The sequence below is a fragment of the Cervus canadensis genome, chromosome 21 (assembly GCF_019320065.1).
Source record: "Cervus canadensis isolate Bull #8, Minnesota chromosome 21, ASM1932006v1, whole genome shotgun sequence".
Lineage (NCBI taxonomy): Eukaryota > Metazoa > Chordata > Mammalia > Artiodactyla > Cervidae > Cervus > Cervus canadensis.
The window spans coordinates 55673252-55700161 of record NC_057406.1 but is presented as its reverse complement, the minus strand read 5'-3'; the positions used below and the strand labels follow the sequence as shown (position 1 = coordinate 55700161).

Below are 26910 nucleotides of genomic sequence, written 5' to 3'. Positions count from 1 at the left end.
TTCTCTTTCTGACTTATTTCACTCTATATGACAGACTCTAGGTCCATTCCCGTCTCTACAAATGACCCAATTCCATTCCTTTTTCTGGCCGAGTAATACTCCGTTGTATATATGTATCATCTCTTCTTTATCCATTCACCTGTCCATGGACACGTAGGTTGCTTCCATGTCCTGGCTATTGTAAATAGTGCTTCAGTGAACAAAGGGGTATGTGTATTTTTTTGAACTATGGTTTCCTCAGGGTATGTGCCTAGTAACCAGAAGCCCATCTGTACCTCTCAGCCTGGGTCACGGCTCCCCTTCTACCAGCCCATAAAGTCCTATGTATTTGTTGTTATCTTTATTACATTATATTTTCTTTATCTATACATGTTATATCTTCTAGTAGAATCTGGGCCTTCTGAAGATAAGACACCATGCCTTGATTTTCCTGTTTTCCCAGTATCTCAGCAAAGTACTATTTACTGCTACTGCTAAGTCACTTCAGTCATGTCCGACTCTGTGCGACCCCATCCCTGGGATTCTCCAGGCAAGAACACTGGAGTGGGTTGCCATTTCCTTCTCCAATGCATAAAAGTGAAAGTGAAGTCACTCAGTCATGTCTGACTCTTTGCGACCCCATGGACTGCAGCCTACCAGGCTCCTCCGTCCATGGGATTTTCCAGGCAAGAGTACTGGAGTGGGGTGCCATTGCCTTCTCCGAAAGTACTATTTATATGCTCCATAAATGTTTCCTTGTTTAATAACTAAACCTAGGAGACTCTTGAGAGTCCCTTGGACTGCAAGGAGATCCAACCAGTCCATCCTAAAGGAGATCAGTCCTGGTGTTCATTGGAAGGACTGATGCTGAAGCTGAAACTCCAGTACTTTGGCCACCTGATGCAAAGAGCTGACTCATTGGAAAAGACCCTGATGCTGGGAGAGATTGAGGTCAGGAGGAGAAGGGGACGACAGAGGATGAGATGGCTAGATGGCATCACCGACTCATGTCCAAACCCATGGACGTGGGTTTGGGTAGACTCTGGCAGTTGGTGATGGACCGGGAGGCCTGGCGTGCTGTGATTCATGGGGTCGCAAAGAGTCAGACACAACTGTGCGACTGAAGTGAACTGAGGAGCCTGCATTAATAAATAACCTAAAGACGTATTTATTCATCCAGTTACCTATTAGCCCAGACTTAATTTGATTTCACTTCACATTCAGGCCGCTATGCAGCTCAGTGATTTTCAGCAGGCCATTTCACTCTTTAGACTGGAGTTTTTATATCGGTTAGCTTATATCAGCTAGTTAGGAATCAGTTCACCCCTAAACTCACTTGGTAAAAGAGAGCATTTATTTCTTAGCTCGGCTGTTTGTACTCATCTCACTTGGCTGGTCCTTGATGGGCGGCCCTGTTCCTGCAGTCAGCTGGCAGGTTAACAAAACATCGGGTTGGCTGCCCTCCTGGAGCAGGAAAGGGGGGTGGGAGCTACTGACAAATACATCACAGGGTCAGTTACTGCTGGGGGACTCGGGTCCTCCTAGCTCTGTCCAACTGCCACTGTGCTTTCAGTTGTACATCTGAGGAGGAAATGGGAATGTGGAGTTAAGAGGAGCCTTTTCCCACAACCCTGGTTTCTGTGCAGTTTTGGGGATTCATGGTTCTACAGCCTTAATCTGCTGCTAAAACCAGCCATCATGTAGGCTAAGCATTGAATTAGATGAGTGGTTCTCAGCCTTTATGTATTGGGATAGCCAAAAAGTTCATTTGTGTTTTCAAACTTTTTGGCCAACTCAATATTTATTCCTTGTCTGCACTAAAGAACTCAGGTCCCTTCCTGGTTGGGAGGAAAAAAAAAAAAAACCCACTCTTTAAAGAAGAGTATTTGCACAATTGGGCTTCCCAGGTGGTGCAGGGGTAAAGAACTCACCTGCCAGTGCAGGAGACACAAGAGATGTGGGTTCAGTCCCTGGGTCAGGAAGATCCCCTGGAGTAGGAAATGGCTACTCACTCCAGTGTTCTTGCCTGGAAAATTCCATGGATAGAGGAGCCTGGCAGGCTTCAGCCCATGGGGTCGCAAAGAGTCAGACATGACTGAGCAGACATACATCGTATGATTACAGATAGTTATGCTCTTTCTCAATTACGGCACATTTTAAGATCATAAAAAGTTCTCGTGGTAGTATTGGGTGTAAGTTCTATTGCAGCTACAATAATGTATATGTACAAACCTAAGTAATTCCAGTCGTTGTTGAAATTGTAAGAATCCTATTGAGTATAAACTCTTCCTCCTACAGTAGCTGCAGCACAAAGACGTTCAATTTAGAAATAGCAGTAGTTTTATTATCAGCTGCCTATGGTGGGCCATACTTTCATGGAGGCATGGAGATCTGAGAAGAAAGCAAATTCTCAGCATGTGGTATGAAAATTCTGCACCCCACATCAGGGCCTGCTTGATCTCCTTGGACTGAGCAGCCAGTTAAGTCCTTCCCATCCTTGGGATTCTACAGATAAGAATGATTCTGTGAATTGATATGCTAGTGATAATGATTTGAGATAGCAAGACAAAGGACTTTTGAAAGACATTCCACTCAGGAAGTCCAGCTATAAATAGCTTCATTGCTTCTGAAGCATGTTATGAGGATTAACTAATACATGATTATAAAATACTTTGACAAATGGAGTACCTTCCTAATGTTAATAATATAATAATAGTGGTGCTGGATGCTTCTTTTGGCTTTCACTGTTAATTACAGTAATTAGATTTATTTTCTGGACTAAGATTTTTTAGCAAAATTTCATTTAAGGTTTGGTTTGTTACATCAAATCAATTTTTCTGCAGCATGCCTAATGATAGTGGACACACTACATTTTAAAAGATAGGAAAGGAGTGCTATGGGCACAGTTCTTTTTTTTTTTTTAATTTTTTTTTAACATTTATTTGGCTGCATCAGGTCTTTGTTGTGGCATGTGGGATCTTTAGTTGTGGCACACAGACTTAGTAGTTGTAGCCTGTGGGCTTAGTTGCCCTGAAGCATATGGGATCTAGTTCCCCGACCAGGGATTGAACCCGTATCCCCTGCATTGGAAGGCAGATTTTTAACCACTGGACCAACCACCAGGGAAGTTCCTATGAGCACTCTTATATACTGATGCTGGCATTAAACATTGCTATAACCTTCTAGAAAGGAAGTTCATAGTATTATTGCCCAAGATGTTTACCCTCTATGACTACATTAAGGGATTCTGCCTTAAAGGGATAATCCTAACTATAAAGGAAATTTTTTTGTGAAATATTGCTTATAACCCTAAAAGTACTTAAACAATAAGTCTAAATAATGGAATATCCCTCTTATAGTAAATCATATTCTTAATGGGTTATAAAAAGTATAACATGGCTAAGTGATAGTTTGTGATATAAAGTAAGTGACCAAACAATTCAAAAACTCATGCTTGTCACTGTTCCGCTACGTAAATACATGCACACATATGTGTCATGCATGCACATACACATCTCCATGGTTGACATCCAGGGGGTGAAAGAGTAGCAAAAGATACATGAAAAATGGAATTTCTGCGTGTTATGTTCGGAATGGAAAAAGTACAAATGACTTGGTTTTGTTTTCTCTTTACATACATTTTTGGTCATCTCATTTTGCAACCTTTGTAATGAAGAAAAAAAGTGGATGAGAAAAAAATCAATACAAGGTATATGTGAGCAAAGGTTTACCTCGTTGAATATAAGACAGTATTATGTCTTTGTCACCTGGATGGGAGACTATTTAAAGAAAAATTGGGGGAATGCCTGTAACTCCAATCCTAATTGCAGATAAACTGGGAGATATAGCTATTCTGTAAGGAAACTGAGCTTTTAGTGAGCAGAGAAAAAAATAAAAATATTCTTACTTAGTCACTAAGTGCTTACGTCCTGGGCAGAACGGTGGACCAGCTTGTAAAAAGTTAATATTTGTTTGCTAGGAAGATCTACTTACTTGCTCACTCCATCACCCTATTGGCAGGAGGAGGCTGGGTGGTTTGCCTTGCTTTTCATATCAAGCAACTTTTTTGTGTGTGTGTTTTTAAATTTGTGCCCCTCAAGAGCAGAAAGGATAAAAGAGCATCTTCACAGTCAGTATCTGCCTCTAATTGTCTTATTGCTTATTCAGGCTTAAACTTGTTATAGAAGCAGTTTCCAGATTCTGCAGGGAGGAACCTAGGATTGAATAAAACAAAGAAACTAGAAGTAGGTTCTGATTCTGGTCTTTATCTGTGAGCTGCTGACCCAGGGAGGTCACTGTCTTCCTTCGAGCTTTGTTTTGTTCCCCAGTCTCTCATAGAGCCCTGTGAATATCAAAAGAGGTAGTCAATGTGAAATGCTTCTGTACTTTATTTATTTAACAAATAGAAGGGTAGTTCTCACTCTGTGGTAGGCTATGTTCTGAATCTCTTTCAGACACCGATTCACTGAATGTTCATCTAATTCCATGAGGGGTCTACTAGTATTCCCATTTTACAGATGATGAAACTAAGGATCCATATGTGAAGTCATGACTCAGGGTCATAGAGAGGAAGGGCGGGGCTGGGTTTGGACCCAAACAGTCTAGCTTCAGAGTCCGAGCTCTTGAAAAGTTACTGTTTTGAGTATGATTTTCTTATTTTCACTCATCATTTTGGGTGGCCACATAGACATTGTTACTATTCCTGTGATCCGTTTCCATCTTTATCCCCCACCCAGGTGTGTATTTTTGAGGTATTAAGTACAAATAGTGGGATTTGTTTTTTGGCTGCCCCATGAAGCATTTAGGATCTTAGTTCCCCAACTAGGGCTCAAACTTGCGTACCCTGCATCAGAAAGTGGAGTCTTAGCCAGTAGACCACTGGGGAAGTCCCTGGACTGGACGTTAGTGTTCTAGTAAGACTTAAGAAAATGCATGGAGGAGCGAAAAGAAAATCTTCATGAGGCAGTAGATACATTAATTAGCTTGATTGCAATGATGATTTCACAATGTAGACATATATAAAAATATCACCTTAAATGTTTCATAGTATTTAATGTATCTTGGAAACACAAAGTATATAATACACTTTAAATATGCAAATTTTTATTTGTCAATTATGCCTCAGTAAATTTCAGGGGAAGAAAATAGCAAGGACATGTAATATCTTTGAACAGGTAAAAGATGTATGCTATGTAGTCATGCATGTAAAACCAAAAAGAATTAGTTCATATAGTTTAGGTCCCAAGGATAGGTCATTGTATTTGACTTTCATCCCAGCCGTGTACAAGTGCATACCTGCAAATGGATGAGGAAACTGAGGCTCAGAGGTTAAATCCTGTGTTCAAGGTCACAGGTGAATAAGTGATGCTCCTGGGGCTCTACCCTTGGCTCTGGCCAACCTTGGAGTCGGTGCTACTTTTACTACACCATGAGGTCTTTGATTTGCTCTGTTCTTCTCCCCTGGAGACCTTTTCTGACATGATACTGAGGTGTCCTCGATTCTCCCCACATTATCAAGGGCACTTGTCCACCCCCACACCAAGAGCTCACACCGAAAAACCCTCATTTGGGCTTCTGTGTTTTTCTGCAGTGCGTTCCATTAAATCTCTCAGTGTAACAGATTCACTGAGCATTCGAGTTGCTGTCACAGGCTCTTTCTTTTCCTAAAATTGCAATTCCATTGTAAACTTAATAATTAAGGATTATTCAACTCAGCTGTCCCTGTATATTTTAATAAAAAACAGACCTTGGGTTGCCTTATAGGGACTGTGGCACATTCCTGACAGAAATAAGAAAGGAAAAGCGGGGAGAAAGCTTGGGTTTAATCATCTTTGCCTCTTTGTATTACCATATTTATTGCATCCCAGCCTGAAACAGGGGAGCAGTTAAGGAAACCAGAGGCAGCAGGAGCATTGCTCATTATGAGCAAAATCTGCAGGCTCTGCTGAAGATGAAGCATGCACTTGCTTCCTTCTTTGTTAGGAAAGCGTGATCTGGTCTGAATTAGAAGCGACCTAATGTCTGGGTTGCTTGACCCCAATCAAGCTATGTGGGACCCATTGTATTTGAAGACGTGTACTCATATGGCCCATTCAGGTGGAAGCCTTTTCCCATGGTCTTAAAGCATTGCTCCCAGAATGCATATGTAACTGGTGGACTGATATTAAAGGCTATTTTAGTTGTTTTGTAGACACTGAATCATATATTAAGAAAATCATTCCTTTTGTGATTCTTCTGAATGAGTTCTTATTATCTTCAGCTGATGAAACTCATTTTGGCATAAATATGTTCTTAACATCTGTCTAACTCTTGCTAATCTCCCTCCAAACAAGAGAGAATAGGCTGGAGGCTCACAGCCTTTGGCTGGTTTGGGGATTTGCAGGCCTCTGGCATTAAAACAATTTTACCCTCCTGAGTTAGGAACCAAATGCAAAGTCTGCCTTGGGGATTACACACTGGGAATGAAATATCACCTGTATTGCTGTTCGTCCTGAATTGTGGACTGTTCTTTGAATTGAGGGCACTTTTTTGTCCTCATGAGTTGGGGTTACTTATAGTCTGAGACAACCTGGACAATTGCTGGCTTTTCCTACCTAGGCAGATCATTTCTTGTACAACATAGCTTCCTAAGACAGCTGAGTAGACCAGACCTCATTCCCTCTCCTGGACTCATAGGTTAGACTGTCACTGTCCATCTCAGGCCAGTGGAGAAGCATTGGGATGTAATTCACATACTATGAAATACACTCTTTAAAAAAAGTGGACAGTTCTGTGGTTTTTGGAACATTCAGAATTGTGCAACTATCCCCATCATCTAATATTGTTAATGGCCCATTCTCAGCATCTCATAAAGAAACACCCGTCCGCATGAGCAATCAATCACTGCCCACTTTCCTCTCCCTCCATCCCCTGGCAACCACTAATCTTTCTGTTTATGTGGACTGTTCATTCTGAACATTTTATATCAATGGGACCATATGCTGTTTTGTCTTCTTGTAACTGGCTTCTCCTATGTAGCATAAACTTTCCAAGGTTCATCCATGTTGTAGCACGTGCCAGTCGTTCGTTCCTTTTTGTTGCCTAATAAATGATCCATTGTGTGGATTTACTTCATTTTGTTTATTCATCACTTGGTGGCCGTTTGGGCTGTTTCCACTTCTTGACTGTTATAAATAACGCCAGTGTGGATATTTGTGTTAAAGTTCTTGAAGGAACACATGTTTTCATATATTATTTATTTATATCAGATTGACCGCAGATTGTTTGGGTGTTTCCAAAACATATTACAGAAAAATCCCAATCAACTTTTTGGCCAACCCACTAGCTAGGAGTAGGATTTCTGGGTAAGTCAGCAATGGTAACTTTATGCTTCATGTTTTGAAAAGCCGCCAAACTGTGTTCCAGAGCAGCTACAATCATTGTACTATCCCACAAGTAGCAGCTGAGGGTTCCAGTATCTCTACATCCCTAATGACGCTTGTTATTGGCTGTTATTTTTACCTCAGCCATTTTAGTGGGTTTCCGAGTGGTATCCCAGTTCTGATTTGCATTTCCCTGCTGACTAGTGATGGTGAGTATCTTTTCCTGGGCTTGTTGGCCGTGTGTATGTCTTCTCTGAGAGATGACTGTTCACACCCTTGGCTCGGTTTCTGATCTGCTTACTTGTGTTGGTATTGAGCTGTAAAATATTTTTATACTATGGTTACAGGTCCCTTACCAGGCATAGCTATGCCTTGCAGATATTTTCTCTCACTTGGTGGCCATCTTTTTCACTTTCTTGATGGTGTTTTTTGAAGCACAAAGTTTTTAATCTTGACGAAGACAAGTTTATTTTTCTTTTTCTTTTGAGCTTTATGTGTCTTATGTCAGAAACTATCACCTAACCCCCACATTAAAAGATAACGCTCTCACATTTTCTTCTAAGGGCCTCTATGCCAGACTTGCAGGTAATTGTGTCCACTATGAGGGAATTTGGATCTCTTTGATAATTATTCATTTGTCCTTTTATTTATTTATTTATTTTTTGATAGACTGTTACTGGATGATTATATATATATAAGGAATTGTTAAAAAAAAATCTGAGGAAAAGATTTTTTTTAATAAAATTTATTTTGTAGAGCAGTTTTCAATTTACAAAGAAATTACAAAAGGAATAGCACAGATTTTCCAAAACCCTACAGCCCATTTCCCCTCTTATGACATCTTATGGTATATTTGTTATAATTAATGAACCAGTCCCTAGCGGCTCAGCAGGTAAATAATCTGCCTGCAATACAGGAGACACAAGTTCGATCGCTGGGTTGGGACGATCCCCTGCAGAAGGAAATGGCAATCCACTCCAGTATTCTTGTCTGGAAAATTCCTTGGACAGGGGAACCTGGTGGGCTACAGTCCATGGGTCCTAAAAAGAGTTAGACATGACTTAACAACTGAATAACAGCAACACTTGTATCTTTCTTACATAATAATAAATGGTAAGCATCCAGACCACCAGTGCTGGTTGGGTAGTTGTATTAGTGCTAACTTACAGACTTAGTTTCCCTTCCCTGGTGGCTCAAATGGTAAAGAATCTGTCTGCAATGCAGGAGACCCAGGTCTGATCTCTGGGTGGGGAAGATGCCCTGGAGAAGGAAATGGCAACCCACTCCAGTATTCTTGCCTGGGAAAATCCCATAGACAGAGGAGCCTGGAAGACTATAGACCATGGAGTCACAGGGAGTCGGACATGACTGAGCACATAAAACTCATTACTCATTGATATATTATTATAACTAAAGTCCTGTCCTTTGTTTCAGATTTCTTTCCTTTTTGCCTAAGTTCTTTTTTCTGTTCCAGAATCCCATCCAGGATATGATACTGCATTTAATCATGTCTCCTTAGGCTCCTCTTTCTTGAGAGAGCTGGGAGAAAGATTATTTACAAAATGTAGTTCCCAGTGCCAAGACTCCATCTAACAGGGAACAGTTGCAAAAGTGTAAGTTTTGAGCCCTGAATTCAGTGGGAGGCGCTGAGAAAGGACATCTGGACACCATGGAATGTCTTCCTCAGAGCTGTGGTGTCTGATCTGAGAGCCGAAGGCCGGAAGCAGGAGGTGTGGTACCGTGCAGGCAGCGGTGGACACAACTGCAGTGTGAACATGGCCTGTGGGAAGCTGTGGCCAAGCCCTGACCTGACTCACGGCCAGGCACTTTCTAGGCACCAGGGATGTGGAGAGAGTAGACGAGAGTAGGTGCTTTGTGAAACAAGACAATCTCTCCCCTAGATAGCTTGCATTCTACTGGAAGGTGGACATCCATCTGCAGATGTATAGAAAGATTTCCAGCCCTGCTAGTCACCGCTGGAAAGAAACCAGATGTGGCGGTGGGGTGACGTGTGATGGGTGGGGAGAAGGGCTTTGGATGGAGTGGTCATGGCGGGCCTCTTTGAGGAGGTGAGATTTCAGTGTATTCCTGAAGGAGACTCTGGTTTATTCCTGAGGAAGAATGCAGAAGAGGGGGAAAGCCCCGGAGAAATGCTGGCACCGTCATCCTCTGAGAGCCTGTTCTTCTCACCCACGCTGTCCATCTTCTGCTTGGTAACCAGGTTAACCTTCTGAATTACAGCTTCGCTCTGCTGCCTGCCGAGCCCTATAAACCTTATCTGGCTTTCACTTGGAGAATCGAATTCTGTTTTTAAGAATTCACACACCCTGGCCCATCCTATTGTTAATACTCTCTTTTCTTTTCTTTCCTTCCCATTCCTGGCATACACTGGGCGTTCAATAAACATTGTATGATCTGCTCACATAAGACTGTAGTTCTTTGACAGACATACTATGAACTTCTCCACCTCTGTTCTTTTCCTAATTCTGTTACATCCTGCAGGATACATTTCTCTCTCCTTCATCTTTTCTCATCTGGTTTACTTGCCACATTACCTGTGGAAACTTCCTAGGTTCTCCACTGCTGAGAAGCCATCTCTTTCATTCTTATTCTCCACGAGCATGTGCATTTGTCCTGGTGCCGCCGTTCTGTACAGTTGTGCAGGTTGTTCACTGTCCAAATCCAGGCATCTCTTTACTCACCGTCCAGGTCAGTGTCTTCACATGGCTGCAGGGCAGCGGGGAGGCCCTGCTGTTCCCAAACTTGCAGCTGTGTGTGCAGCCCCGTGTTACTGAGCCCTCGTGTTCTAACATTTATGTGGTTATTTGTATTCTTTCTCTGTCTTTGCTACATTGATTGCTGCCTGAAGAGAGGACTCTGAGCTCATTCATCGCCTAAATCCCTATTCTGCCTTACATGGTGCTTGATAGCTCTTTGTTGGATGTTTATCCATTCAGTGCATTTTTTGGTCTATGAGTGGAAGAACTAATTGAAAATACTTTATTTGAAAAGTGATGTAAAAGCAGTAGAGAAAATAACAGTTTCGTAAGTTCATGTTGATAACAGTTCTGGTCCATTCAGGCGGCTGTAACAAAATAGCACAGACCAGGTGGCTCATAAACAACAGAAATTTATTTTTTTCTCTCAGTTCTGGAGGTTAGGAAGTCCAAGATCACGACACCAGCATGGCCTGGCTCTGGCGGGGGCCAGCTTCCTGATCACAGACTGCAGACTTCCTTCTGTGTTCTCTTGTGTTAAAAAAAGCCAAGGAGCCTCTTTTTTAAGGGCACTAACTCCTTTCAGGAAGACGCTGCTCAGTGACCTATTCAATTCCAAAGGCCCCACCTCCTGGTACTGTCACTCTAGGGGTTAGGGTTCAACATAATGAATTTGGGGTGGGGGTCAACGAACATTCAGACCATACCAATTATTAACATATATTGAAATATTACCTGCATGCCAGGCATGCACTTTATATATATATCACATGTCACAGTTAGCCAATATATTGATATTACTGCTTATGTACCATTACTGTTCCCGATTTGAAATGAAATTGAGGCCTAGAGAGATGAAGTCACATGCTTGCATTCACTTAGTCATTAATGCAGCCAGGGTTCCGACCCAGATGTTCTGGAGCAGAACGCCAGCCCTGAACCATTGATGTAAGCATGTCTTCAGCTGCTTTTCCTTCTTATGGGGAATGTGAACAGTGATGGGGAAGGAGAGCACTGGCTTTCTTTTCCTGTTGTACGAGTGTTTCTTGAGCCCACGTTACTTGCCAGCCTCTCTGCCCAGCACTGGGGGTGGAAGTGAAAAGATGGCTGCTGTCCTTGGAGGCCTCATGGTGGAGGGAAGGAGCCAGGTGATTGAATTTTTTGTTTTGTTTTTTCATTGAAGGACAATTGCTTTACAGAATTTCTTGTTTTCTGTCAAACCTCAGCATGAATCAGCCATAGGTGTACATATATCCCCTCCCTTTTGACCCTCCCTCCCACCTCCCTCCCCATCCCACCCCTCTCGGTTGATACAGAGCCCCTATTTGAGTTTCCTGAGCCAGGCAGCAAATTCCCGTTGGTTATATATTTTACATGTGGTAATGTGAGTTTCCATGTTACTCTTTCCATTCATCTCACCCTCTCCTCCCTTCTCCCCATGTCTGTAAGTCTCTATGTTTATCCATAAGGCACATCTCATGTCTCTTATGTCTGTTTCTCCACTGCTGCCCTGTAAATAAATTCTTTAGTACCATTTTTCTAGATTCTGTATATATGCATTAGAATACAATATTTATCTTTCTCTTTCTGACTTACTTCAGTCTGTATAATAGGTTCTAGGTTCATCCACCTCATTAGAACTGACTCAAATGCATTCATTTTTATGGCTGAGTAATATTCCGTTATATATATGTACCACACCTTTATCCACTCATCTGTCTGTGGACATCTAGGTTGCTTCCGTGTTCTAGCTATTGTAAATAGTGCTGCAATGAACTCTTATTCAATTTTGATTTCCTCAGGGTATATGCCTAGGAGTGGGATTGCTAGGTCATATGGTGGCTTTATTCCTAGGTTTTTAAGGAATCTCTATGCTGTCTTCCATAGTGACTGTATCAATTTACATTCCCACCAACAGTGCAAGAGGGTTCCCTTTTCTTCATACCCTCTCCAGCATTTATTGTTTATAGACTTTTTGATGATGGCCATTCTGACCGGTGTGATGATATCTCATTGCAGTTTTTTGATTTGCATTTCTCTAATAATGAGTGATGTTGAGCATCTTTTCATGTGTTAGTCATCAGTATGTCTTCTTTGGAGAAATGTCTGTTTAGGTCTTTTTCCCACTTTTTGATGGGGTTGTTTGTTTTTCTGGTATTGAGCTATATGAGCTGCTTGTACAGTTTGGAAATTAATCCTTTGTCAGTTGTTTCATTTGCTATTATTTTCTCCCATTCGGAAGGTTGTCTTTTCACCTTGCTCATAGTTTCCTTTGCTGTGCAAAAACTTTTAAGTTTAATCAGGTCCCACTTGTTTACTTTTGTTTTTATTTCTGTTACTCTAGGAGGTGGGTCATAGAGGATCTTGCTTTGATTTATGTCATTGATTGTTCTGCCTATGTTTTCCTCTAAGAGTTTTATAGTTTCTGGTCTTACATTTAGGTCTTTAATCCATTTTGAGTTTATCTTTGTGTATGGTGTTAGGAAGTGTTCTAATTTCATTCTTTTACATGTAGCTGTCCAGTTTTCCCAGCACCATTTATTGAATAGGCTTTCTTTGCCCCATTGTATATTCTTGCCTCCTTTGTCAAAAATAAGGTACCTGTAGGTGCATGGGTTTATTTCCGGGCTTTCTATCTTGATCCCTTGGTTTGTGTTTCTGTTTTTGTGCCAGAACCATAGTGTCTTGAATGCAGGTGTTTGAATTTGATCTCATGGTGCTTTGCTGTGAGTGCTCAGTTAGCTTTTCATTGGAGGCCCCCAGTTAGGAGGAAAGGGAAGGATGAGGATCCACTCACAGAGGAGGAGATGACTCACTCCCTCACACCTCTGGTCATCACTTAGGACATCAGTAAGCAATGGCAGCTGGCAGCTTCTTATAGGGAAGCTTCTTACAGAGCTTCCAGGGAGGCTGTAGGGCAGGCATGCCACTTGCTTCTGAGCATATGTGGTTTAAATGAGAGTTTGCAGTGTTCAGGCAGTGGGTACCGTGGAGAAGTTCAGTGGTGCTGATGGCTTCTTTGAGTCATTGATCCAGCTCAGCACCCTTGAGCACCTATTACGTGTTTGACAGATTGACCTTGGATAATAACTTTCTTCAGGTCTAGACTCACACTCCCAGCTCCACTTGGCTTTGCTACCCTCACCTTCAACTTGCTACATCCAATACCAAACCCATCATCTTCCTCCAGTGTGCCTTTCTTCCTGTATCCCCTGTCCTGGAGACGTCTTCACCAACCCCAGAAACCCTGCTGTCTTCCTCTTCCTCTCTAGTTTCCTCATGTCCGAGATCTCTTCTTCTGAAATCTCTCAAGATTTGACTTCTTTGTTCTTTGTTGTTCTTCTCCAGACATGAAGTCAGGTTTTCATTTCACATTCATTTTTTCTGTCAAACCCTTACTGCATCCAAGGCATGGACCTCCATCCTGGGACTCTCCATTTGAGCATCACTGGCATCATCCTTCGTCTTTCTAAGCTCACAGTCAAGGAGGGATGCAGACAAGTAAACAGACAGTTACAGCCCAAGGATGGTACAGATGCTGAGAGGACTGTTAGGAAGGGCCCCTGACTTTGTCACCAGTCATCAGAGAAGAATTCCAGGAGCACCCGATGGCCGACCTCAGAAGTGAAGGCTGGGTTAGAGAGAACCAGATGCTGGATGGGGACTGTGAAGGTGAGGGAGGAGGAGGAAGGAGAGGACAGGACTGGAATATGTGAGAGCAAGGATGGTGGGTCTTACCACCATGTCCCCAGCATCCTGCTCATCGCTTGGTGAGTCGTAGGTGTTCAGTAAGTGTAGCATAAGCAAATGCATGAGGATTTCCTACCCAGTAAACCACATATGCAAAGGCCTAGGTTCTAAAGAACACATGGGGGAAGGGAGAATTGAAAGATGTTTATGTGTGTGGAACTTAGAACAGTGCTGGGGAGCCACTGAACAGGAGTTGAGAGCTATCGGCCAGGTCATGTGACTCCCCCTGCTGAGCTGATGAAGTGCAGACTGTTTATTGCACTGCTTACTGTATACCTGCATCTCTCCCCTTCTCTGTTCCAACCCCCGAGTCCCTGCAGACCTTGCTGCCCCAACGCACTCTCAACGCCTGCTCCATTCAGTCTCTTGTTATTCTCCCTGGATCAGGTCCCCTCTTCCTTGGCTTCCTGTGCCAAGGATAAAGCTTCCCCCAGTGCTTACACATCCTTCTGACCCAGTCCAGATTCACCTTTCATTTTCTTTAGTCTTCTGGAACCTTGATTCTGTTGTAGCTGTTATCACATTCCGCCTCCTGTTTATATTTAATTGTGTTTATAATTAACTATCTCTTTAAATAGTAAGAGCTCCTTGAGATTGGGGGAGGGGGCAGGAGGAGGTCCTTCTCATCTTTCGATTTCTCAGAGGTGCTCCTTCATTCCAATGCTTTCTCTTATTATTACTAGCACTGTGGTGTCTATGGTAGTAGTTCTGCTGGGTTGAACTTTGGCTTTGTGCCTGGCAGTCCCTCAAGAAGGCATCTCCACTGTCTTATTATCCCACCTATGCTTGTTGTTGAGATGCAGCGAGTATTGTACTGCGTGTCTCATCGAATTGACCCAGTAGCCCCAAGGGAATTTTGCATAGGCAGTGCGGAGGTGTAAGTGACATGTTCAAAGCCCCCTCCATAGATGCTAGATCTGGGCTTCAGACCTATTTACATTTGAATCAGAAGCTTTGCCCTTGTGTGCTGCTGGTTTGTATTTTGGGTGCTGGCTCAGTATGACAGCGGGCCAACTGAGATGGACTGATAAAGACCTTAGAAATATTACATGTGAGGGTGAGATGATAATTCAGTAATGGGAGCCCCAGATGATGCCATTGTGGCTCCCTGGGGGGTGGGGGTGGACATGGAGGGGAACAAGCAGAAGACAGGATTTAGTGTTTAATGCTGTGCTATGAGAAAAATATTTGCCAGCTCCATACAGCCAGTCTAAAGACCTCATCCTCTGTCCATGTGCTTCACTGAGTCCAGTACATCCAGGTGGTAAAGATAAAGCAATGACCAAATTGTACACACGCTATGACTTTTGGAAATACAGATACCCTAATAGCAGGTATGGTGGTTGACTTGCATTGAGTATCATCAATGATTTTACCCTTTCTGGTCCTTGGAGTTGCCACGTCTCTGAAATCTTGAGGTTGGATGAGATGTCCTCTCTCCTTGTCATCTCTGACATCCTCCCCAGTAGGCACTGGTTAGGCAACATGCCTGGTTGACCTTCCCTGTTGCTGTTACAAATTGGTTATGCGTGTTGCTCAGTCGTTTCAGTCGTGTCCAAATCTTTATGACCCTGTGGACTGTAACCCGCCAGGCTCCTCTGTCCACGGGATTTCCCAGGCAAGAATACTGGAGTGGGTAGCCATTCCCTTCTTTAGGGGATCCTCCTGACCCAGGGATCAAACCCACATCTGCTTTGCAGGAGGGTTCTTTACCGCTGAGCACTGGGGAACCCAAATATTACCAGTTGGTAAGAGTGGATTTTTGTGGCTAGAATTCAAAGGTCTTGGCTCTCCCTCCTGACTTCTCCTCTCACTGCCCACAGGCGGAACCCCCTGCATTTCCACCTCATCGCCGACTCCATCGCCGAGCAGATCCTGGCAACACTCTTCCAGACCTGGATGGTACCTGCGGTGCGTGTAGACTTCTACAACGCTGATGAGCTCAAGGTACTGGCGGGAAGGGGGTCATGATTTTCTTGTTTATGGTTTAGTATACAGAAGCAAACTCTGAACTGGAAACATCCAGGTGTACCTGAGGGTTTTTGCCACTCGAAATTGATGTGATTATCTGAAGCATTAAAGTAACCACCTCTTTGGCACAGTATACATGTTGGTCTACGCAATTCTGACCACCAAGCCTTTCTGTGGAGGCTGGAGGCCTCTGGCCTGGTCCGTATCTAAAGGAGGCCCATGGTGGCTGATATCTAGAGAATTCGATTACCTGGTCCGGTCAGCACCGAGCTCAGAGTGTGATGGGACTGGGTTTGAACTTGTGTATTGTCATTTACTGGTCATAAGACACAAAGTTATACCTTTGCTGGGTCTGATTTTTCACGCGAAGAAATGTGATTATAACACCAACCTCATGGAGTAATGGCTCAAATGAGAGAATATATGTGAGTGTACTTAAAAAGACTATGCTGAATAGAGACTTCCCTAGCAGTCCATTGGTTTAGACTCTGCGCTTCCACTGCAGGGGCCACAGGTTTGATCCCTGGTTGAGGAACTAAGATTCCTCATGCCATGTGGCACGGCCAAATAACCCCTACAAGATCAGGCTGAATAAATATTAAGGATTATGTTGGGCCAGAAGGTTTCAACCAAATGAAGATCGTTTGGCCATATCATTACCTTGCTTGAAATCCTGCCATGGTACCATGTGGTCTGTGCCAAGCTTGAGTTTCACAGTCTGATTAAAACGCCCTTCATATTCTGGCTCTGGACTCTCCTTCCAGTCTCGTCTCTGGCCGTTCCTGCAAATTCACTTATTACTTCGCTCTAAGAAGCCACCTCTGGGCTCTCTGCCCTCCTTCCTGTGTCTGAGCCTTTCTTTCTATCTGACATGCTAACTTGTCATCACTCCACTCATCCGTCAGGACTCAGCTCCATGGCCACCTCCTCTGAGATCCTCCTGTGACTCCCTCAGGGAAGAGGAAGATCTTTTCCGTTCACTTGTCCAACTACTGCTTTAGCATAGAACCTTCTTAATGTGGGTCAGGGCTGGGAACACATCTTGTTCTTTTCTGTATTTCTGGTGATTGGTTGGTACCCTGTGCTGCAAGTGGATTTTACAAATTGCTGTGATTAGTGGAACACGCAAGTTTGCAAAAATTGTGGCTGCTCCATCTCCAGTCACCTTGGGAAGGACTAAACACCTAGGCATGAGGCTGATTTTAGCAAATTGCCTGTTCTAAACCTCCTAAAGCCATTATCTTTTCATTTCAGAGCCATAACATTTTAAATAGATCACCGAGATGCCGGCCAGAGTTTCTGATTTTCCCATATTTCAGGCTCTGAGGTTGATCGAGATGTTGAGAATTTAGCATTTGGGGATTGTCGTGGCAATTTGTGTGCCATTCCAGTCTATTCTGAGCTAAAATTGATTAACACTCTTAAAAAGGGAAAAACAAAATTTAGCAAATTGCTGCACTAATTAAGGTGAAAGCAAGCCACTCTGTCTCCCAGGGTCTGAGCACCAACATCATGGGGAAGAGCTCCGGGAGGGGAGGAGCTGTGTCTGGCACAGAGGGCTGCTGCTTCTCTCTTAGTGTGGTTCCAAGTCTGTGCTCTGTGTAAGCCTGGACCCCCTTGCTTTGTAAGAGAACACAGAGTGGTTGAAAAAACCCCAACTTCATATCCCGTCTTGCCACTAAAGAGCTGTCTGACTTGGGCTTGAGAAAGTCAAACCCAAGTGAAAGTGAAAAGTGAAAGTGTTAGTCAATCAATTGTGTCTGACTCTTTGCAACCCCATGGACTAATATAACCCTGCCAGGCTCCTCTGTCCATGGAATTCTTCAGGCACGAATACTGGAGTGGGTAGCTATTCCCTTCTCCAGGGAATCTTCCTGACCCAAGGATCAAACCCCGGTCTCCCACATCACGGGCAGATTCTTTACCTCTGAGCCAGATGGGTAGGACATTGCCAGACACAGAGGAAGATACTGGATTAAACAAGATAACTCACGTGAAGGCCCAGCAGTGACTGAGAGGCAGCAGGTTCTTGATGGTCCCTTATTCCCCTTTGTAGCCATGGCAATGTAGGATTAAAATGCTCTTAATTGTATGGCCTGCAGGGAAATCCCCGGGCCATGGGGAGGTTGAAAGGTAAGGCACTGTAACCTGCCCCTGGGAACCCTAAGACTTTCTTAGGGTCCTGGAAGAAAGGAGGCAGGTGAGATTGGGAAAGATTGGAGTTCTGACTCCATCATGCCCACATGAATCCAGGTATCCATTATTTTTACACACTTTTTTTTTTTTTTTTTTTGGCCCTGCTGGGTCTTCATTGTTTCGTTGCTTTCTCCAGTTGCAGCGAGCAGGGGCGACTGTTTGTTGGGGTGCGTGGGCTTCTCATTGCAGTGGCTTCTCTTGTTATGGAGCATGGGCTCTAGAGTGTGGGCTCCATAGGTGTAGCACAAGGGCTTAGCTGCTCCATGGCATGTGGAATCTTCCCGGCCTGGAGATCAAACCCATGTCCCCTACATTGGGAGGCGGATTCTTAACCACTAGACCACTAGGGAAGCCTGCACACTGGATTTTTATCCATTTGAAGACTGCTTGGCTTAAAAAATAAGAATTAAAAAGAAAATTGCCACGTGATGTATTCTGAAGGATCTGGTCTGGAGTCCTGCCCTTGACCCTGCCTTCTACTGATGAGTGCAATGCAAAGTCCTTCCCACCTACATTTTATTTCCTTACCACTTAAACATCTATCACCCACAGTCCTGTATCCCGTGAGGCGAGTTGTCAGAATCTGGTAAGGACAATGAGTATGAGGCATTTTGTAAAATGTAATTTTCCCATAATTCATGAGAACGGTCATAATAATTTATGCATAATTCTGCTCGACAAACCTAAATCCTGACCTGCCCACTCTCCCAACCTGAGCCTTCCTCACATCTAGCACCACCATCTACTTAGCTGCTCATCCAGAACTAAGAGTCTGCCTTCAATGGGTCCCTTTCCCTCTCTCTGTATCTGGCCATTCGAGGTCCAAGCTTGTCTCCATCTCCCCTGACACTATCATAGTCTAAGCACGTGAGATTTTTCCCCAGACAAATCTCTTCCCTTCTTATCTGCCTACGTCTCCTTTACTGACTCTATTCTTCATCAGTAACATAAATCAGCTTCCCCATAGGAAAGCCCAACCACACCATCTCTGTCCTCTGTGTAAAACCTTTGATGGTTTCCTGGTGCTTTTAGGATGGAGAGTACAATTCTTAACTGAGTTGTGTTTCTGGCTCCTGCCTCCTTCCAACTTCTTCTTCTGTTGTTAGCACCACTGCTCACCTGCTGAATTTTCCAGGCTACTCTGCTCCTTCCCTTCTGCTGGGGGCCTTTGCACACGTTATTTCTTCTGTCTGTTGTATTTGGAGTCTGTTCTTTCCCCATCGTTAATTAATTCCCCATTATTTTGCTGAGCCTCTGTGTACTTAAGGAAACTTTCTCTGCTTTCATCATCTCATAAGGGTTTCTTTGTTATATCTTCTTGGAGGATCACATACTTTTCTTCTGTAAACTCGCCACTGAGTGTAAACTTTCATGCCTTTGTGTGATGAGCGGGTAAATGTCTACCTTCCCTCAAGTGTAGGGTCCAAAAGAGCTAGGCTTCTGATTTTTATCATTCTTATATCCCTACCACCTGGCATGATGCCTGGCCTATGAAAATGTTTGCTAAATGAATACACAGTAAACTCAGGGCTGGGTGCCTAAGAGACAGACGCAAAGTCATTAGGAAAGGATTTCAGTTTTGTTTTGTTTTGTTTTAATTGGAGTGTAGTTGATTTGGAATGTTGTGTTAATTTCTGCTGTGCAGCAAAGTAATTCAATTATATGTGTGTGTGTGTGTGTGTATGAGCGTGTGTATTGAAGTAGGAAATGGCAACTCGTTCCACTATTCTTACCTGGAAAATTATAGGACAGAGCAGCCTGGCAGGCTACAGTCCTTGGGTTTGCAAAGAGTCAGATGCAACTGAGCATATATTAACATATATATGCATTCTTTTTATGTTCTTTTACATTATGGTTTATCATAGGATATTGAATATAGTTCCCTGTGGATTACAGTAGGATCCTGTGATTTATCCATTCTCTATACATAAAGTAGTTTGCATCGGATCCCAAACTCCCAATCCGTCCCTCCCCCAACCCACCGCCCCCACCCCTGGCAACCAATCTGTTCTCTATGTCCGTAATTCTGTTTCTATTTCATACATATGTTCATTTGTGTCATATTTTAGGTTCCACATGTAAGTGATATTTGATGCCTATTTGTCTGACTAACTTTACTTAGTGTGATAATCTCTAGTTGCCTTGATGTTGCTGCAAATGGAATCATCACCCTCTTTATGGCTAAGTAGTATTCCATTGTGTGTATGTTCAGTTCAGTTCAGTCACTCAGCCGTGTCCGACTCTTTGCGACCCCATGAACCGCAGCCACATCTTTATCCATTCATTTGTCAATGGACATTAGATTGAGGAAGGAGTTCTGGATCACCGCCAGGACTTAGCACATTCCTGAGACCCCCTGTACCTCAGGGCGCTGGCAGACAGCCAGGTATTTGTCCATCAGTGGCCCTGCAGTAGTGTAGATAAAACAGCCCCATCTGTACCAACCCACCTTAATCCCAAGAGCAGCTGTGGGGCAGACGTCTTTCCATGACAGGGAAAGCAGGAAGGGGATGCAGTGAAACACCATCCACCAGATGATGTTAGAGGAGGGACAGATGATGACATGGAATCGTGCTGATTCTGCGCTTGCATCCAGGAAACACGTTGGATGGTACCCACAGCAGACATGAGACGGCCTCCCCCGATATGGCTGAGAAATCATTTTATATAGCTGTTGGAAATGACATTTCTCAGAAATACTCCTGTGGGACCCTTATTCTGTCTGTTAGTGCTGGAGAATGGACAAATAGGGGAAAGGAAATTATGAAGGATCAGTGTGTGATTAAAAACAAGCTGTGAGAAATTCACGCTGGACTGGTACGCTTCTCTCCGTAATGACCAGTTAGGGCGGATTTGCAAACAGTGATCGCTCAGCATGCCCATCCCTGTGGCCTGTGAAACACTCATTGGTCTTTCTGATGTTTTTGTGGTCCGTTCATTTCCCGCTTTCTAGTTCCCAGATTCACAGGCTTCCAGGACTGAGTGCCTCCACATCTACCCAGGACACGAAGCCCATCACCAGGGGAGGGAGCAGCAGGATGAGGACCATGACTTCTTTTTGCATGGAGCTTTGAAGGTGGTAGCATGCATCACTTCACATCTTGGGACAGCCCTGTGGAGTGGAAAGAGGACCTTCATTACCTCCATCTCACAGGCAATTTGTAAACTGAAGCACAGACGTGAAAGATATTTCCCTGAGATCGGGCAGTGAATGAATGCCAAGACCGCTATTTGATTTTTCCCTTTCCAAATGAAATGGTGTGAGATCTGGGGTCGTGTAACTAGCAGACACGGAGGCGGGATGGATCTGAAGAAAAGGAGGGGAATGTGGGCTGCCACCTGACTGGGGGATGAGGTTGCCACTGTTGACTTGCACTTGAACTCAGAATTCCATTTTCAGTGACTTTGAACCCCATATGCTATGGCATGTGTTAGTCACTCATTGATGTTCAACTCTTTGTGACCCCATAGACTGTAGCTTGCCAGGCTCCTCTGTCCATGGAATTCTCCAGGCAAGAATATTGGAATGGGTAGGTAGCCATTCTCTTCTCCAGGAGATCTTCTCAACCCAGGGATCAGGCCCAGGTCTCCTGCATTGCAGGCAGATTCTTTACTGTCTGAGCCACCCACCAGGGAAGCCCAGGCTACAGTGTAACCTCTGCTATATATGGAACAATTTCTTTCTTATGTTCCATGGTTTTCACATGGATTGCTCACCATAACTCTGTGGACTGATTCTATTATGATCCCCATTTTACAGATGAGGAAACTGAGGCTTAAGGAGATAAAATAACTAACCCCCAATCACAATCATAGCTAGTATGTGGCAGTTGTTGTTTTGTTGCTGAGTCATATCCAACTCTTTTGTGACCCCCATGGACTGTAGCCCACCAGGCTGCTCGGTCCAGGGGATTTCTGAGGCAAGAATACTGGAGTGGGTTGCCATTTTCTCCTCTAGATGATATTCCCGACCCAGGGATAGAACCCACATCTCCTGCATTGGTTCTTTACCACTGAACCACCTGGGAGCCCCAGTACATGGCAGAGCCAGCATTAAAACCCAGGACTGACTGCACAATCCATGTTCTCTCTCCTCTGTTCTGGTTCCCTCACTGTGGCCTATTTTTAAGCTAAGATTCCACAACTGTGTCTAGACAACGGTCCTCTGAGCTCTCGGTGCTGTTCTTTTTCTGGTTGTTCCTGAAGAACAAATGTGTTAAGTGTGACTCCTCCATTTACAGGCCTGCGGGGAGTGGCCTTCCTGCTGTGGACGAAAGTGTGTCTTACTAATGATGCTGCTGAGAGCTGGGACGGCCCCATCCCTGCCATCCAAGGATCAGTAAACTAAGCAGTCCTCACTCTGGACAGTTTGCCTTAAATCAGCAAGATATTTGCCAGTGTTCAGACGAGGCCCTGAATACCCTGCCTTTGATCTTGCCCCTGGTTGGCCCGGGAAGTCACCCCTGGCCCCCACTGGGGGATAATCCAGAGCTCAGGAAGGGAAGTGGCTGGGGCAGGGGCTGTTTCATGAGGCCTCTGTCTCGCTGGGAGCCCTCATTTATCCTTTTCTCTTAGACCTGATGCCTGCTCGTTACCAGCGTCACAAAGATGATGAAGTGCGCTTCAGGACCGTGGATACAGAAAGTGTTGATGGTTGACTCTAAAAATTGGCTTCCTACTCACATTCAATTGCCTTTGTGCTGGTCCCTATGGAGTTTTGTAGAGGTTCTCTTTAGATAACTGCCGTCTTTCAGCACCTGCTGTCCTCTGGGAGACAAAGTTCTATTGTTCCTCTTCCTGGGGCAGGTGGAGACACGACAGCCTGCCTCATCTGTTTCCTAGGAAGCTATGCCTCCTGAGTGATGGGCATTTTCGCTCAGCAGGGATTGATAATGACTTGAACTCATAGGGTCTCAGGGTTAAAAAGAAGTTCAATACTTGTAGCTATATTTTTGACAAATGAGGCCCCGTGGCAGAGGGTTAAGCAGATTGACCAGAATCTCACATAGGATTCTTTCCAGTAAGTCCTCTTCCTCAAATTGAATTTAGGTTGTATGATCTCGGGGCCTGGTTTATAGTTCAGGGAGACCACACACTTGGCAGTGGCCAAGCTTCCAGTGCAGTGACAAAATACCCCCATGGGCTGGAGCAGTTCTGATTAGAACTGATTGACCTGCAGAGGAAGGACTGACTCCCCCAGACGTGTCTTTCTCATGGAGGGTAGGATATGTTCAGAGATGCCCTGCAGAAGAATGAGAAATGAAGCAAGGGATATTTGGTCTTCAGAATTACCTTGTCCGGCATTACTCATTATATGGTAACAAGGAGAATAATCATCTTTCAAAGTTGGTGGCTCTAGGTCCCCTTTATTGGTGAAGAAATGCAGTTAAATGAGGTCTTATAATGGAAAGCATGGTGCTTGACACGTAGTAGGCCCTCAACCATCTCATCTCACCCTCTGCCACCCTCTTCTCCTTTTGGACCATGGAGTTGCAAAGATTCAGACACGGCTTAGTGACTGAGCAGAAACAACAAAGGCCCCCAGCAGATTCTGTTTCCTTCCCTTCCTCTTTGGTGTATTTGACGATAGCTGTGATTTACCTCTTAAATCTTCACTTTTCCAAACCCACCACATCAGCACACCTTCTCTTCCCCTACATCAAAGAAACAGGTGACCGCTGACTGCTCCTCAGAGGGTGTGTGTTTTAGATTGCTTTCCTAGAATAGTTTATGAATGTAGGCTCTTGTTCTTCCTCTGTTTGTAGGTCAAACATTGTGCAGGAGGACTGGCTGAGGTTCCCAGGTCTGGAAAAGGTGGTGTTTTCCCACTTGCTTTATTGTTTTATGGTTCCTAGATTATACCTGTGATTTGTGAACGGGAGAGATGGTTCTATAAGGCCTGCGATGTACCTCGGGCCTCTGTGTCAGGCCTTTCTCTCTGATAGTGAGGATGAGGTCACAGAACAAATGTGGATAAGTGACATGTGTAACATGTGATTCTGTATTCAGAAGACTGATCTTTGGCTTTTAAATAGGATACATGGAACCTTGTTGACAACCAACAGAAACTCATCTGTGTTAGAAAAGAATTGGTGTCAGTTGTACAATTCACTTTGTGCTCAGGCAAATGTTTCTTTATGTAACATAGTGTCTTAATCAATGGGCCCTGTCCCCTTTTGAGAATCATAGAATCTTAATTAGGAAGGAACTTGGCATTCATCTGGCATAACCTCCCATTTTCTTCTATAATATTCTATGTAAATGGTCATTAATCTTCTCTTTTTGAGTCCTTCTGGAGATAAGAGATCATTACCTCCCAGAGGACCTTGTTCCATATTTAGAAACACAATTAGAAATGTTCACCTTGTGCTATGCTAAAATCTTCATCTCTTTGATCTCCCCCCTCCCCCACATTGGTCCTGAGCATCAAGAAAGGCCAGATGTGAGTGTATCTGTCATTGTCTGGTCACTCGTCTGCCTTCCCTACCAGTCTGGGGGGAGCTGGACGACAAGACCTATACCGTTTATCTTTAGGCCCAGGGTTTAGGATAAAACCTGGCTCATGGCGGTTTCCAGGAATTGCATGAGTTCTGTCTTGGATCTGCAGAGTAAGTCAGACAGGGGGTTGAGGACCCAGTGTATTTACTGAGTCCACTGTTCATCATCCCCGTTCCCTCAGCCATGATCAGAATGGCAGTGCAGGGAGCCTAGTTAACACTTAAATGTGTTCTCTGACCTGTTAACGTGATTAGTGGTTTCTGAGTTCTTATCTTCCATGAGTGGGCTCACTTTTTTCTCTCTCTCTTATGTCTGCCATTCTCTGTGGTTCTTCAGAATACAACAGTTGTTCCAGATCTGTGTATGTGACATACCCCAGCTGGAGCTGTAATTGGTCTGAGCTCAGACTTAAAACTCATTTTTAAAGCAATTAAGTGTCCCCTGACTCACCCTTTCCCCATCTGGAACACTGATCCCTTTGCATTTTCATTGCCGTGGTTTTCTTGTCCATTCCTCTTGATATAGAAGGAAATGCTTTTCTGTCCCTGGTTTCATTGTGTGTTTTCAAGAATCCCATGCTATAGAAACAGCATATGTTTTCTGTGGTTAATAAAAGTTTATCAAAGGAATTAGCAGCATGCTGCTAATCAGAAGTCTAAGTGATGCTAGAATCTAGTTCTCTTGGCCTTCAGTACAGTGTTGTTCTCTTGTACCACAGATCTTACCTGTTCAGAATTTGAGTTAAAAAACAACTTCATTGATTCAAGAGAGTAGTTGTAATGATGGATTTGGGGAATATGAGCTGCCTCCCCCCAGAATGAAAAAGAGCGAAAAAGAGAGCAGAGGTATTTATTTCATGGATAGTGAAAAGTAACAGCCAGAGCAAACTGGACATTATGATGTGGTTAGAAAATTTTTACAGTGAGAACAGGACTTTCTCTCCAAATGCTTTGAAAGGATAAAAGGCTGGATTTGGGGAGTGAAACATTAGAGCTTCAGTGTTTTAGAGGAGGTACATTTTTGGCATGTTACCCTGGAATGGCGTGACTGTGTGAAAAGCTAACGAAAATTAAGGGCTGTAGGCTCATCACTGCAAAGTCAAGGTGTTAGATGGTTCCTCCAGAGTTTGATGAAATCTAAGGACAATTGTCAGGAGCAGAAAAGAATTCTATGCAGGTCGATCAAATGGGGCCCCTACAATTCAGGTCAAATCAGTGGTAAGTTGCCTACATCAGGCTACACCCTGGAAACAAAGTTTTTCAGTTTATTTTATTGAAGTATAGTTGATTTACAATGTTGCATCAATTTTCACTGTATAACAAAGAGCTTCAGTTATATATATATTTATAATATTCTTTTTCATCTTACTTTCCATGTGGTTTATTGCAGGATATTGAATATACAGTACGACCTTGCTGTTTATCCATTCTATGTATACTAGTTTGCATCTGCTAATCTCAAACTCCCAATTCATCCCTCCCCCATGCCCTCTCCCCATTAGCAACCGAAAATCTGTTCTCTGGGTCTGTGAGTCTGTTTCTGTTCTGTAGAGAAGTTCAGTTGGGTCATATTTTAGATTCTACATATAAGGGGTATCATATGGTATTTGTCTTTCTGATTTACTTCACTCAGTATGATAATCTGTAGATCCATCCTTGTTGTTGCAAATGGCATTATTCCATTATTTTTTGTGGCTGAGAGGTATTCCATTGTGTATGTATACCACATCTTCTTTATCCATTTAGCTGTTAGTGGACATTTAGATTGCATCCATGTCTTGGCTACTATTAGTCGCGCTGCTGTGACCGTTAGGGTTCCTGTATCTCTTTGAATTATAGTTTTGTCTGGATACATGCCCAGGAATGGGATTGTTGGATCACATGGCAACTCTATTTTTAATGTTTTGAAGAACCTCCTTGCTGTTCTCCATTGTGGTTATGCCAACTTACTTTCTCACTAATAGTGCAGGAGGATTCTCTTTTCTTTACACCCTCTCCAGCATGTGTTATTTGTATACTTTTTAATGATGGCTGTTCTGACCAGTGTGAGGTAGTACCTCATTGTAGTTTTGGTTTGCATTTCTGTTATAATTAGCTATGTTGAACATCTTTTCATTTACCTGCTGGCCCCCTATATGTCTATTTAGATTTTCTGCTCATTTTTCATTTGGGTTGTTTGTTGTTTTCTTGTTGAGTTGTATGAGCTATTTGTATGGTTTGGAAATAAAGCCCTTGTTAGTTGCCTCATTTGCAAATATTTTCTCCCAGTCTGTTAGAAAAATATAAAGAAAAAATTCTTCCTTTAAGAATAATTCTCATTAATAAGAATTGATTATGTGCCAACTTAATAGCTTCACATGCATAATCTTATTTTATTTCCACAATAATCCTTGAGGTGAGTATAACTATTTTCACCCATTTCCAGGTGAGGGAATGGAA

The 26910-nt window shown here is 43.4% G+C and overlaps 1 protein-coding gene across 2 annotated transcripts in view; it reads left to right on the top strand.

Moving 5' to 3' along the window:
• Positions 1 to 26910, top strand: part of LARGE1 (LARGE xylosyl- and glucuronyltransferase 1) — a 605065-nt gene that overhangs the window by 281891 nt on the left and 296264 nt on the right. For both annotated transcript variants that reach the window (XM_043439875.1, XM_043439876.1), the window contains one exon: positions 15631 to 15754. In XM_043439875.1, coding sequence (XP_043295810.1) covers positions 15631 to 15754 — 124 coding nt within the window. The remainder of the gene's footprint in view (positions 1 to 15630; positions 15755 to 26910) is intronic.